Source organism: Heterocephalus glaber, unplaced genomic scaffold, assembly GCF_053883595.1.
Source record: "Heterocephalus glaber isolate CG9 unplaced genomic scaffold, H.glaber_assembly_v1.0 deba00001481, whole genome shotgun sequence".
NCBI classification, from domain to species: Eukaryota; Metazoa; Chordata; class Mammalia; order Rodentia; family Bathyergidae; genus Heterocephalus; species Heterocephalus glaber.
Window position 1 is genome coordinate 24,984,701 of NW_028258317.1, and position 12,590 is coordinate 24,997,290.

The following is a 12,590-nucleotide window of genomic DNA, read 5'->3' on the forward strand; positions in this document are numbered from 1 at the left end:
AGGAGCTGACTCGAAATCTTGGGGTCATAGTTAGTCCTTAGAAAAGCCAAGATTCTAGATAAAAGCCTCTGTGTGTGCCTGGGAGAAAAACTATGACTAGATTAATCATGAATTATAAACAATGGAAGTGAACAAGAGAGGTATGTTTTTCCTCAGAAGCTTATATTTCTTTAAATCTTGCTTAAAACAGTGTTCTTCCTACGCTTACATTTTGCTATAGTTACAGAAAAGATTAATTTTAGTATGTTTTTTAAATACTGAATTATTTGAAATTATGTATTTGCTTTATACAAACCTAAACCTTCAAAACATAGGCATTAGATACTGAGAATATTTATGAGAACAGTAATTATATGGTATTAGGCTCTGCATACTTAGCATATCCAATATCCTCTAAGAGTTATGTTTGTGGAGTGTTACTGCTGTAATTATAGGAGTTGATAGTGCTAGAATACCTGATAGCTAAGTCTACTGTTGCAATGTACTGTACATACTGTGGTTAGATGTAGTATATCAAATCAATACATTTATATTTTGATTTGCATATACTAAGTACTATGCATGTACAAAGCAAGTTGCTCAGATATTCTACATGCATAAGAAAAATATGCTTTTGAGAGATTTGCAATGCAGTCTAGATTATATAAAATATGAATGTCACTCATCTTTGGTCCTTGAAGTGTAATGAAGTCAGGCATTTGCCTTCATATACTAGTGTACATTCTTTGGAATCTGATGCAACTAGGGGCCAGAAGGGCAGCAGTTTACTTTAGAACATCGGCATTCCCAAAGGAACCATGCCACTGGTGGGACATTCCTGGAGTCATGTTTTAGGATTCCACAGTGTAGAACTTGGAGTCTCCCTCATACTTCCCTTCATGTTTCTACCATGATTCTCTGGTTCCAGAGCCCACCCAGTTGCTGTTGTTGAATAAGTATCTGGCACACCACAAAAGTAGACAATTCAGTGTTATGCAGTGCATGAGACAAGACCCAAATGCTCTTGGGTTCCAACCCTGGACACTTCATCTACTAACTTGCAACCTTGAGCAGTTATTTGGCTTTTCAAAGCTGCATTTTCTTCATTGTAAAGTAGGTATGATAGAATTGTAGAAGTGAAATGGGTTACTCACATGGTAAGTGCATAAGAAATGTTGGCTGTTAAATGAGATAGTGCATTAAAGTAATTAGCACATAGTAAGTGGAATTACCTCAGTTCACCCTACCATAGTGCTCACTGCTTTTCCCTAGGTAGCCTCCTGGTAAATATAGTGAAACATATTTGTATCCATCTCTACCATCAGTTAGTTGAGGGCTGAGGCCTGTATTTTCCATAGTACCCAGTATATTTCGAATATTTAATATGTTTTTGAGTTGGGGAGAGCATTTTAAGGATATGTCCCCATTCAAAGGGATTACACAGCAGTCATTCCTTCATTGATGCCACCCTTATCTCAGAACAGCCCTTCAGAGACCCCCACATAGACATCTGCTAATTGAAAATAATGCTTCATCTTTTCTGATTTATAGGAGGGAGTGAAAGCAAAATAAGGTACAGAACAGTGAAGGATACATCATAAGTTTTAGACTGAACAAAGATGGGACCACAATCCCCAGTCATTCTCTGTTCCAGATTTCAGAGACCACCCAGCAAATGTCAAATGCTCTCGCACTGCCTTAGGGTGACTAACCCTCTGAGTTTTAGCACTGAGAGTCTCATATCCTGGGAAAACCCTTGGTACCAACACACTGAGATAGATGATGGTCACCCTATCAAGCTCCTGAGTGGGAATACAATTTGGAATTCAGAGGCTGGAAAGAAGTGAAGGCCAGCATGTCTTTTCACATAGGATTTGCCTTACTACCCCACTGGGACCTGCTCCTCAACCTGTACAGCCAGCAGCCTGGGAGGCAGGGAAACACATGCCATTTCGCTTGCTCTTCCTGCTGGCAGGGGAGGCTGGCATATTGACAGACACAGATGTGACAATCTATTTCTCATGTAAATGCAACAGCTGAAGATGACCTGAGCTCAAGCAAGTTCACAGTTGGAGGAAACGAGCCCAAATGATGCTGGTAATTGGAAAATAGGCCAGGCCTGATTGAATAAGCAGGCTGCTGTTGGCCTTGGCTGCCTGGGAGTCAGCTGACAAAATTGAGCTAATCTGAATTATCATTAGCAAGCGCAAATAGCCAGCAGCATTTTCTTGGCCTTTCACTAGAAACAAAAGCCAACTCAGAGAGGACTGTGAGCAGTGTAGTAGCTGTCAATGAACAGCTGATTGGGCCTGGAGGAGATTGGCCAGGTGAGAACAGAGAGGAGGTTACTAGTTCACATTAATGTACCTGGTGACTCCTGTGTAACTGTGGCCCAGTGCTTTCCCATTCTCTCTGCAGGGCTCCATTTCCTATTTCTAACAATGAAGGTGATTATACTGTTGCTCTTGGGTCTATTTTGTTGCCTTATAGCAAGGTGCTTGAGCCATAGAATCTTGAGTGAAGGCTGTTTCTCAGTAGGGTCCCACACACCACCAACGTCAGAATCAGGTGGTATTTTAAAATGTGCACACTTGAGCTTCCTCCTGGGTATACGAATCAGAATTGCTGAGATTAGTGCCTGATACCAAGCACCTTCAGTCAGCATCTCAAACTGTATTGTTTACAGGAACCACCTAGGAATCTGGCTCAAATGCACATTCTGATTCCATGCTTGACAGGATGGCACTAATATTGATAGCGTTGGTACCAGACCACACCGAGATGGGAAAGACCCTACATGACAATTACCCTCAAATTTGAGAATGAACATTTTTATCACATCTTTTTTCCTCTAGGATTGGAAGTGAGCTTAGAGGAATGGGAAAGTAAAACAAAGGAGAAAAATCTATGGATCAGTGTTTATAAAGAGACCCCTCCCTAAAAGGCCATCGTAGATTATGCTTAATGAAAAAAGACTTTCTTCCTTCATCAAATGAGTTACAAAATACTGCATACTCACTACCACTGAAGACCCACAATATGACCAGTAGCAGATTAGAGGCCTCAAAGATATCTAGTAAAGAAATTTGTTCTGTTTTGGGTAGCCCACTCCCTTTCACTGCATTTGGCTACAGAACTTTTTTTCTTTTGTTACCATGCATTAACTTCTTACAGAAATCATGATCCCTGGAACATTACTCATCTTTGTGATATGTCTCAAAATTTTGAGTTTTTCCTCTTGTTCCACCCTGGCCCCAACCACATACTCACCACTGTAGCATAGTGTAAGGAAGTGGAAAAACCAGGAGAGAAATGAAACTCCTCATGGGAAGGCTTCAGAGAAAATAAGAAGCCTAGTCTTGTGCATTTTTAGCCCTCAGTCTTCCCACATCTTTGTTGAGTTCTTACCGTGTTGAAGGCACCCAAGCATTTTCAAGAAGTAAAAATAGGACTGGGGATTTTGTTCAGTGGTTCCGCTGCCTGCCTCGAAAGTGCAAGGTCCCAAGTTCGATCCTCAATACCAAAAAAAACACAAAACAAGAAGTAAAAATAACTCCATTTCTTGAGTTCCAGATATTGTACTAAGAGCTTTATGTAAATTATTTCATCTCCTTACACTTTTTGTCATTGCTTCAGACTGGTGTTCTGGGCAATTTCTCAGCATGTGAACCCCATTTATCTCCATCCTTCATAACACTTGTGGCACCAGAGTGCACTCCCCATCCCCACCATGTAGGTCACTAATGACTGGTCTTCGTAATAGACCTTGGCACCAAAACTATCACTTTAATATGGGAACTTTTAAAAACAATTTGAAGACTAAATATTTGAGGGCCAAAGATGTGGAAAACCTTGTTTCATGAAGGCCCAGCCACATTGCATCTGGGCCCTAGCATGTGGTGACCTTGTGTTCCCCTAAGAGGTGGACAGCCCAGGCCTGCACTTCCTCTGGAGAATCTTGGATGAGTGCAGTAGCCAAGGTCGGCCTGCACTGGCAAGATCGGGTCAGGACTGTGAAAAGAAGCAGAGCTTCTCACATGAGCTAAGCTGCTCCCCAAAATAGCTGGCAATGTGTAGGGAACAGGGGAAGGGGACATTACCAGAACCTCTGTATTAAGTCCTAGTTTCCTGTGAGCCATGGCAGCACACGGCGAATTACAGGAAAGGTAGAAAAATGAGACTGAGAAGAAGCTGAGCTTTGGGTCTGATCAGCGCTGCTCTGGGCGGCAAAGACAAAAGACCCCTAGCTTGCAGCACTTTTTATTCAGTACATGGGGAAACAGATGTAACAAGTGAAAATGCAGAGTTCAGTACTTTACATTGGGATAAACAAGGTGTAAAAAGACTGGGGGGCAGTGGAAATCTAAGAACAATGAGGAACTATGCAGATAAAGATTTGGTTCCTCTCTGGGTTCTCCCACAGGTGTGGTCTTGTCCTGGAACATTACAGCATCTGGGGATCACTGAGGTCTCAGTTGTGACCCAAGGCCAAAATACAATTATGTCTGGAATGTTGTAGCTGGTCTGTAGACAGGAGAACTAGGCCTACTCAAATGATTTTTTTCCTAAAATTATGTAACATTGCTCCCAACAGCAATGAAGAGCCATTATGGGCCCTTGAAAGGACCTTTTCTTTTGAAACATCATCTATACAAAGGCCTCCTGGCTGCTGCTTGTCAGGCGGGTTTCTTGAGTTTCAGCCAAATGACTTGTACATGAGCACAGCTGTTGTAAAAGAGCTTCCGCATGGGAGTCTTGCAATTTGGCCTTTGTGATAATGTTTCTATGATTATGTTACCACGTTATTTCTTGTAATATCTCTGGGCCCCAGCTTCCTCTTTTGCAAAATCGATCATAGTTGGAGCCTACTTGGTTTTACTTACTGCAACTGTGATCTTTTATGTGGTGCATCACCGGGCTTGTCACCCTTCATCCAAGATGATCTCTTTTGGCTTAAAAGGGTCATCGTGGATTAATGTCCACTATGGCAGCAGAGAAGGGTGCACCTGGCACACAAAGTAGCTGGAGTTTATGTTCTGGGACTTTGTCAGTTCAGATGCTGCTGCTGCTGCTGCTGCTGCTGCTGCTGCTGATGATGATGATGATGATGATGATGATGATGATGTGTGTGTGTGTGCGCATCCACACACACTCGTGGGGACACACATGTGTCCAGGGTGGCATCAACTGGTTATTTAGGGTAACAAAATGCCCAGAAATGAGTGGGAAAGCCTGCCAGAGATCAATTTAGGAGTCTTGGCAGACCTATTCTAAAGCATCAGTTTGAAAAATAGCAAAGAAACATGCATTTATTTTCAATGGATTATGCAAATCAACCACATGTCCCTGCCAGTCCTATTTATTCAACCCTGTTGATGTTCAGGGAGCTTTTTCTTCTGGTTTGTAGGGTTATGTGGGGTTTTTTTTGGGGGGGGGGTAGGGGGTGTTTGCATCATTTTGTTTTGTTTTAATTTGGTCGGGGGGAGATGTGGTCTGATTTATTTCAGGGACAAAAATATGACCAATCAGAGTTGAAAATCATGTCCATAGGAAAATTGTCAACATATAATATTGAGTAATAAAAGCAAGATTAAAAACTATATTGAAGGATTACTAATCATGTGTCCATAAAAGGAAAAGGAAATGCAGTAAAAAGTGGCAACAGTGTTTCTTTTTTGATGGAATTAAGGATAATGCTTCTTTTTTATCCATATCTTCTTTGACTTTCTAGGTTTTCTCTCACAAATATGTATCACTTATGGAATCAGAAAAATTGAGCTTTATGATTATAAAAGAAACAAAGACTAAAGCTTCACAGAACAAAGCTTGTGTGCATAGGACCAATGACTAGGTTTGTTCTCTCTGGCCATAAAATTAATTTAAATTAAATTAAAGTGAAAGACTTAGATTCTTCTGCTTAACTTGATCAAAAAAGAATTTTGGTTTTAGTTTTCTTCTAACTTCAAATTTTGAAAAGAGAACAAAAAGAATTTGTTGAAAAGAGATTAATGTATACCGTGGAATAGCCTCTATATAGTTTATTAAATTTAAGCATAGATATATGTATAATAACTACAAATACTTTTTAGCTGAACTTACAGTTAATTACATTTCATTTTAACACTTTCTTATTAAGATATTGACAGAACTCAAGCCCAGAAGTGGTTAAGGGAGACTCCATCAGGTTCATGTTCTACCATTTTTCTTCACCTGTCCTTCACAACATTCCTCATCCTGGTTCACACCACCTGTATTTTGGATGATCTTCCTTTCTATGGGGTTTAGTATTCTAATCACAATGAATTATCAGTGTTTAGTCATTTGGTATACATTTTAAAGTCTTAAGAAACCATTAATATATTTCCATAACTTTTAATTTTTGTTTTAATTTGCTTTTGCATCATTCTCAGATGTCATATTATCTTCCAGTTCTGCAGATGTACCTGTTATAGCAGCCTGAGGATGCCTAGAATTACATGGCATTACTCTGGACCTTAGCCTACCTCTGATTTTGGCTGGAAGAAAATGCCTTCTACACCGTTCAGTAAATATTTATTACCTGCTGACTATGTGCTAAAAATATGTACCAAATCCATACAAGGAATGTAAACATTATATACTGCAAACATGTACAAATAAAAATTAAGAAAAAAAGAAAATCAAGAGTCCCTACCTTCCAGAAATTAACAGGATGTTTCCCTCCTATCCCCATCATAACCTACTGTAACATCCCCCAAAGTCTTTTTCCCAGAAGCTACTAGATCTACAAGATATTGAAAAATATTATGTTAACCAGTGTTCAATGATCACATAATTATGGGAAATGATGAGTTAATAAAGCTATTCAGCTTTCTTTAATACACTAACGTGCATTCTAACTCTCCATGTAAGAGATCAAATATACAGCATTTCTACAGAACATTTGAAATACCCTTTGGGAAATACTGGCTACACAGTCTTATATGATCTACCTTCTGTACCATAAGTTAGTCTTCTTCAGGCTGTTGAATGATTGTTCGTAGCAAAAAAAAACAAAACTGCTATATGTCAGATGCAGTGCTGAGCACATATTAATAGTCAAATAGATACATGTTCATTTTTTTTTTTTTTTGCGGTACCAGGGCTGAACACATGTCCATTCTTTAAGAAGCTCACAGTTTTAAAGAATGATACCCTCCAACCCATTGCTTACATTGCCATCATCCAATACAACAGCCACTAGCTACTCATGACTAAAGTTAAATGAAAAAACAAAATTAGCTTCTTAATTTTGCTAGCTACATTGCAAGTGCTCAAAAGCCACGTGTATGTAGTGGCTATAGCATTGGAGATCACAGCTACTGAACATTTTTAACCATTGAAGAACATTATCAGACTCCACTGAGTCAGAGTTTCTATCCTCAAGAATTACTTCCTATAATACTCTAGTAATACCCTCTTCCACCAGCATTGGCTGCCAAATGTGTTCAGATTGTCGCCATGCCCCCTCAATGAAGTATTTCTGTTTAGTTCCTTCAGCCCCTAGAATAGTTTGCTTCTCTGTACTAAGTCACTTCTTTCCTGCTTTACAGACAGAATAGATAAATCTAAAACTATCTGCTCAGCTCAATTTTTCCCTAGGTTTCACATCAGACCCTCCATAATGGGGAAATGCTCAAAATATTAGGAGGGTCCCAATTGATCTCTGAGACAAGAAGTCATTACTGCACATTTCTTTTTTTTACTGGGTTCTGCATTGTTGGAAATTGCTGCAGAATGTCAGACACAGCAGGGATTAATTCATCTTCGTGAGCATTTGTATAAAAATATGTATAGTCAGTATGGCCTGATGCCCACATATGAGCCTGCAAAATTTTGGCTGCTCTGTGTGGTCTGGACTAATTCAAATTTCCTGGCCAGATAAGACAAAATCCTTTGGTTCCAAAAAATGTCAAATCAGTATTAACTTGAGATTTGAATGAAGGGAGGTTTCAGTTACTGAAATATAACACTGTATCTTCTCTCATTGTCCATCTGTTCCACCATAATAAAAGCATGAAGATAGGATAGGATTCCAGACAGTCCCTAACCTAGAAACTCATGGTCACTTGTGTGATCTTAGGACCTCTTCCCATGAAGTATGAGTCACCAACAATGCTAGTTAAGCCATTATGTAATGCTGGAACATAGCACTAATCAATATTAACTCCATGATGTTAGTGCTAAGAGATTGCTGATATGTCGTGAATCTGAGTGTAACTAGAAAAATAAAATTAAAAATGCATGCAAATAGATCTAGATGAAAAAAGAGATATGTAGACTACTCCAGTGGGAACTTCCTAGTTATTTCAGTGGTCCATGTGCTGTCAACTCCAAGCTATTTTATATCTACAGGCCTTAGCCTCCATGTCCTCCTAAGTCCAGCTCATTCTGTAAGTCTTAGTTTAATTGTCCTTTTCTCGGGATGACTGTCCCCACCCTACATGCCAGGTCCCTGCTGACTTCTCCCAGAATGCCCTGAGCCCAGAGAGGGTAGCCAAGATGGAACCCCTAATACCTTTTATGGACTAGAGTCAAAAATGATAAAGCATTCTTTCTACTCTTTTCCATTTATTAGAAATGAGTTATTAAGGCCCGCTCACACTTACGCTCCATCTCTTAAAGAGAAAATTGTCAAATAATTTTTGAACATTTTTAAACTAATACAGATTCCAAAAATTTTAAATAGGTCCAGTTTAACTTTGGCCTCTGCACTTTTTATTCCTCTCCCATTTCCTGTATCCCACAGCTCAGGTCTGCCGCTCATCGCTGTAGAACAATCCCCTGCCTCATTGAGAACTCTGAGTATCTCAGTGTGGTCTCTTCCTCCTCCCCTTCCTAGAAAGATGCCAATCTATCCAATTGTCCCCACTTTCTCACTTCCCTTTCAATTCCCAGTAACCAGTCTGCTGTTTCTACAGCAGCAGGATCCTACAGCCCTTGTACACCTGCCTCTGATACATATGGGTAATATTTACTGATAATTCTATTCATGCATAGACCTTTAAACCATTGCGCTGAGCAAAAGAAGCCAGACACAAAAAGTATATACAGTTTAAGTCTATTTCCATACAATTCCAGGAAAGTCTAATTCAGCATGTCAGGAGGCAGGGACCACATCCAGGGCAAGGGGATTGGTTTCGAAGAGGCAAGAGAGAATTTTCGAGGATGATAGAAATGGTCCTTACTTTAATCGTGGTTGTTACATGAGAACAGGCATGTGTCAAAACTCATCAAATTGTACATATAAACACAGCATTTTAATGATGACAAACTATACCCCAATAAATTTTGTTTTTAAAATGCTTGGTAAATGTATCCAACATATTTTTAAAACAACTTCAGTATTCATAAGAACAGTGCTTTGATGGGTCTTTGCTGAAAAGTTTTGACTCCCTTTCCATCTGGGTGGTTAGCAAGACAAATTGAAGAGCAGCAACTTATCTCTAATTATAGCAACTTATCTCTAATTAGAGTATGTTCATTCTAGGCTGGTTATCATAACGAAAATGACTCATGTCAATGAGAAAGATGTGAGGAACCCACCAGCAGGGAAGTTGTCTGTGTCATTTAGTGTCAGTCTCTTCTGAGTGTGCGTACTCTAAAGCTAACAGCAGCAGACATAAGTAGCAGGCTTCATAGCAGCTGGATGGAAAGGCCTGCACAGGGCGTTTCAGAGTGTACATAAACCGCTGGAGGCTCAGCAGGCACTGTCACTTCAGCCCTTTGCCTGTCCCTAATAGATGCCATAAGTGAGAACTGTGTCTTGCAGGCCCAAGTTCTCAGCCATCTCAATTGTTCCCAGTGTGCAGGCAGGTGTTTGCAGGCGGGGTTCTCCCTCCCCTTTGGCAATCACTTGTAAATGATTGTGACCCATTCTCTGCATACACCATTTCTCAGGTCCTACGTCAGACCTGTTAAGTCAGAATCTCCATGGGTAGGGCCTAGGCAAAGTCAAGCTGTCTTGAGTCACTAGGCCTAGGCAGGGGCTCGTGTACCCATGGAATTCTGTGCAGGTAATCCAGGCATCACACATGGAAACTAATACCAGCTATTCCCAAATTTCTGGGCAGGACTAGAAGTCAGTAAGCTACCTGAACCTGAGGATGACCTCTTTGCTTTTTCATTAGGTGGTGTCTAACCACACTTTATTTTTAAGCTCAGACTTACTTTTCCTGCTTCATTGAGAACCAACCCTACACGCAGCACCCTGTCTAGACCATAATGGTGTTTCTGTCACCATCCCTACCCCTGGCTGGCAACAATCATCACCATACTCTAGAAGCCCATCCCCTGGACCTCACCCCTTCAGCCTGACACCTCCCCTGTGCTAGAGTCCCCATCACACTAACTTGAGGACTGCTAGAGTTGCTGTGGACCATTATGACCAGGCTTGGTCCTCAGCACGAGCCTTCCTGTCTATGCTGTCTAGCTTAGTGGTCTTACTCTTCCTACTGGTAAGATGAGAGGATGTAGCCAAGAGGAGTGGTTCCCAAACTGTGGTCCTTGGAAACACACAAGTTCCTCAACTGTGCTAGTAAAGCCAGAGTCTGGTTATGAGGCATCACCTCTTCTTCATCTTGAGCTGCCACATTCCTTCAATAATGGCTTCTATCTAAAATTATGTTAGAAGGAATGGATTCTACTGCCAAAATCAATTTTAAGTCCTCTGGATTAAGGAAAGTTTAGAGGCCCTTAGTTCTGGCACATTGTAGATCCATAATGACCCAGATTATGTCACTGCCTTTCATTATGCTTCATTTATTTCTACGTGTGTGATTATTTTATAACAGATTTATGGGAGAGATTTATATCTATATTTTATTAAAATATTTTAGAATGGAAGAACTTTGGTGTGTAAAAGCTATACATTTTTCCATTTGCTATATTTAGTCACTGAGGATATAATAGGGAAAATTTTGACTCAAGCTGTGAGCCAGTTGCTATAGGAAATTGTTTATATCTTACCTCATTTAATCTAGACACAATTTTTATGAGAGAACTACTTTTTAAAATCTCCATTTTGAAGAGGAAGGAGATCAGACAAAGAGAAGTAACTCATTCAATGTCACATAGCTTTAAGAGTTAGGAATTGAACATGCACAATGTGACTCAGAGGTGACATGTGTTCATGGATTTAGGCTGCCACAGCAACATATCTTAGACTAAGTAATTTGTAAACAAAAGAAATCTGTTGTTCACAGTTTAGGGGGCTTAGAAGTCTGAGATCCAGGCCCCAGCAGATTCCGTCTGATTCTGGCTTGCTCCCTGCTTCTCAGACGGCACATCCAAGCCACATCCTCACCTGGCAGAAGGGCAGGATAGCCTCCTGGTACATCTTTTCTAAGGGCACTAATCGCATACATAAGAGGAAGACCTTTTCACATAATCATTTCCCAAAGGCCCCATTTCTTAATACTGTACCATTGGATATTAGATTTCTCCTAGGAATTTGAGGAGTACCAACGTAAGTCAGTCAGAACATAGCGTGACCTCTGGTGGTGAAATTCCTTCAAGTTGAGTTTTTGCCCAGGGACACGCTTACTCAAATGGGTTCTGATGAGCTATAGCAGCTAGATGGTCTCCCAGGGCCTCCAGCTCTAGGACTCCCAGTTCTACCCTCTTAGCAGCATGTTACTGGGAGACCATGGCCAGAACCCTGTGGCTACCGGAGCCCATGCCGTGTGCACTGCTGTGTGACAAAAAAGAGGTGACAGTGTGTAAAGAGCTGGTGCTAAGTGTTGAAACAACTTGAAAGACATGGCTCCCGTGCTTATGAAGTTTAATAGCTATGGATGGATCTGAAGGCCCAAACCCAAAACTTCCAGAGGCTGGGCAAGTAACTGATACAAGTTAGGCAGATAACTGGGAGCTTCCATTATGCAATTCTAGCTAATAGGTTCAGTGTGGACCTAGAGTCTGGTGTTCTCAAATCGAAGGCAGCCAGAACTACAGTATTTTAAGTAAACTATCCAGAATTTTAAGTGGTAGCAACTAGTTAGAGCAGTTATTTTATTTTTCAATCTCAGGCGTAACCACTCCTTTCTAGGAATATACATTTGCTTAGGAGCTTTTTATGTGTATTCACAGAGCCTGCAGTTGGCAAGAGAGGTTCTGGCCCATTACACCCCAGCAGCACACCCAGTGTCCACATTCACAGTGTTATATTTAGAGTTTTCCCTTTTCTTGATCATCCAGAACTTCCAAGCCAATGAAGTTAACTGTTCATATCTTGGGAGTGAAAGATGACTGGTCTGTACAAGGTTTGGATAAAGCAGACAAGATAATGGCCATTTGAATTGGTGTTGACTTCAGGCCATACTCCTTTGTGCTGGGTGGGCTTTGCTAGTATACAGTGACCGTACTGCTGAAGGCACCTAGGGACACAGAGCATGGCTGTTCCTTTGTCATCAGCTCCCTTGACAAGACCAGTGTCATCGCCAGTTGTCACGTAGAGCATGGACTTCATCACTGCCAGGCCTGGGGCTGAAAGCAGCTGTTGTCATTGTGTATATTCCAAACAGTGGTGCCTTCAGAAGCCCCACCACGTACCACCTCTGTTCTGTGGAACCAGTGGAAAGTACCAGGGTTCT

The 12,590-nt window shown here is 40.8% G+C and overlaps 1 protein-coding gene across 4 annotated transcripts in view; it reads left to right on the plus strand.

Annotated features, from left to right (window-relative positions):
* Mob3b (MOB kinase activator 3B) overlaps positions 1 to 12,590 on the plus strand; it is a 198,089-nt gene that overhangs the window by 154,280 nt on the left and 31,219 nt on the right. The window contains exon 4 of one of the 4 annotated variants that reach the window (XM_013069768.3): positions 6,409 to 6,841. The exons of the other annotated variants lie outside the window; for them this stretch is intronic. Within the exon in view, the coding sequence (XP_012925222.1) occupies positions 6,409 to 6,477 (69 nt within the window). The 3' untranslated portion in view covers positions 6,478 to 6,841. Of the gene's footprint in view, positions 1 to 6,408; positions 6,842 to 12,590 lie in introns of those variants that run through there. 4 annotated transcript variants of the gene reach the window in all.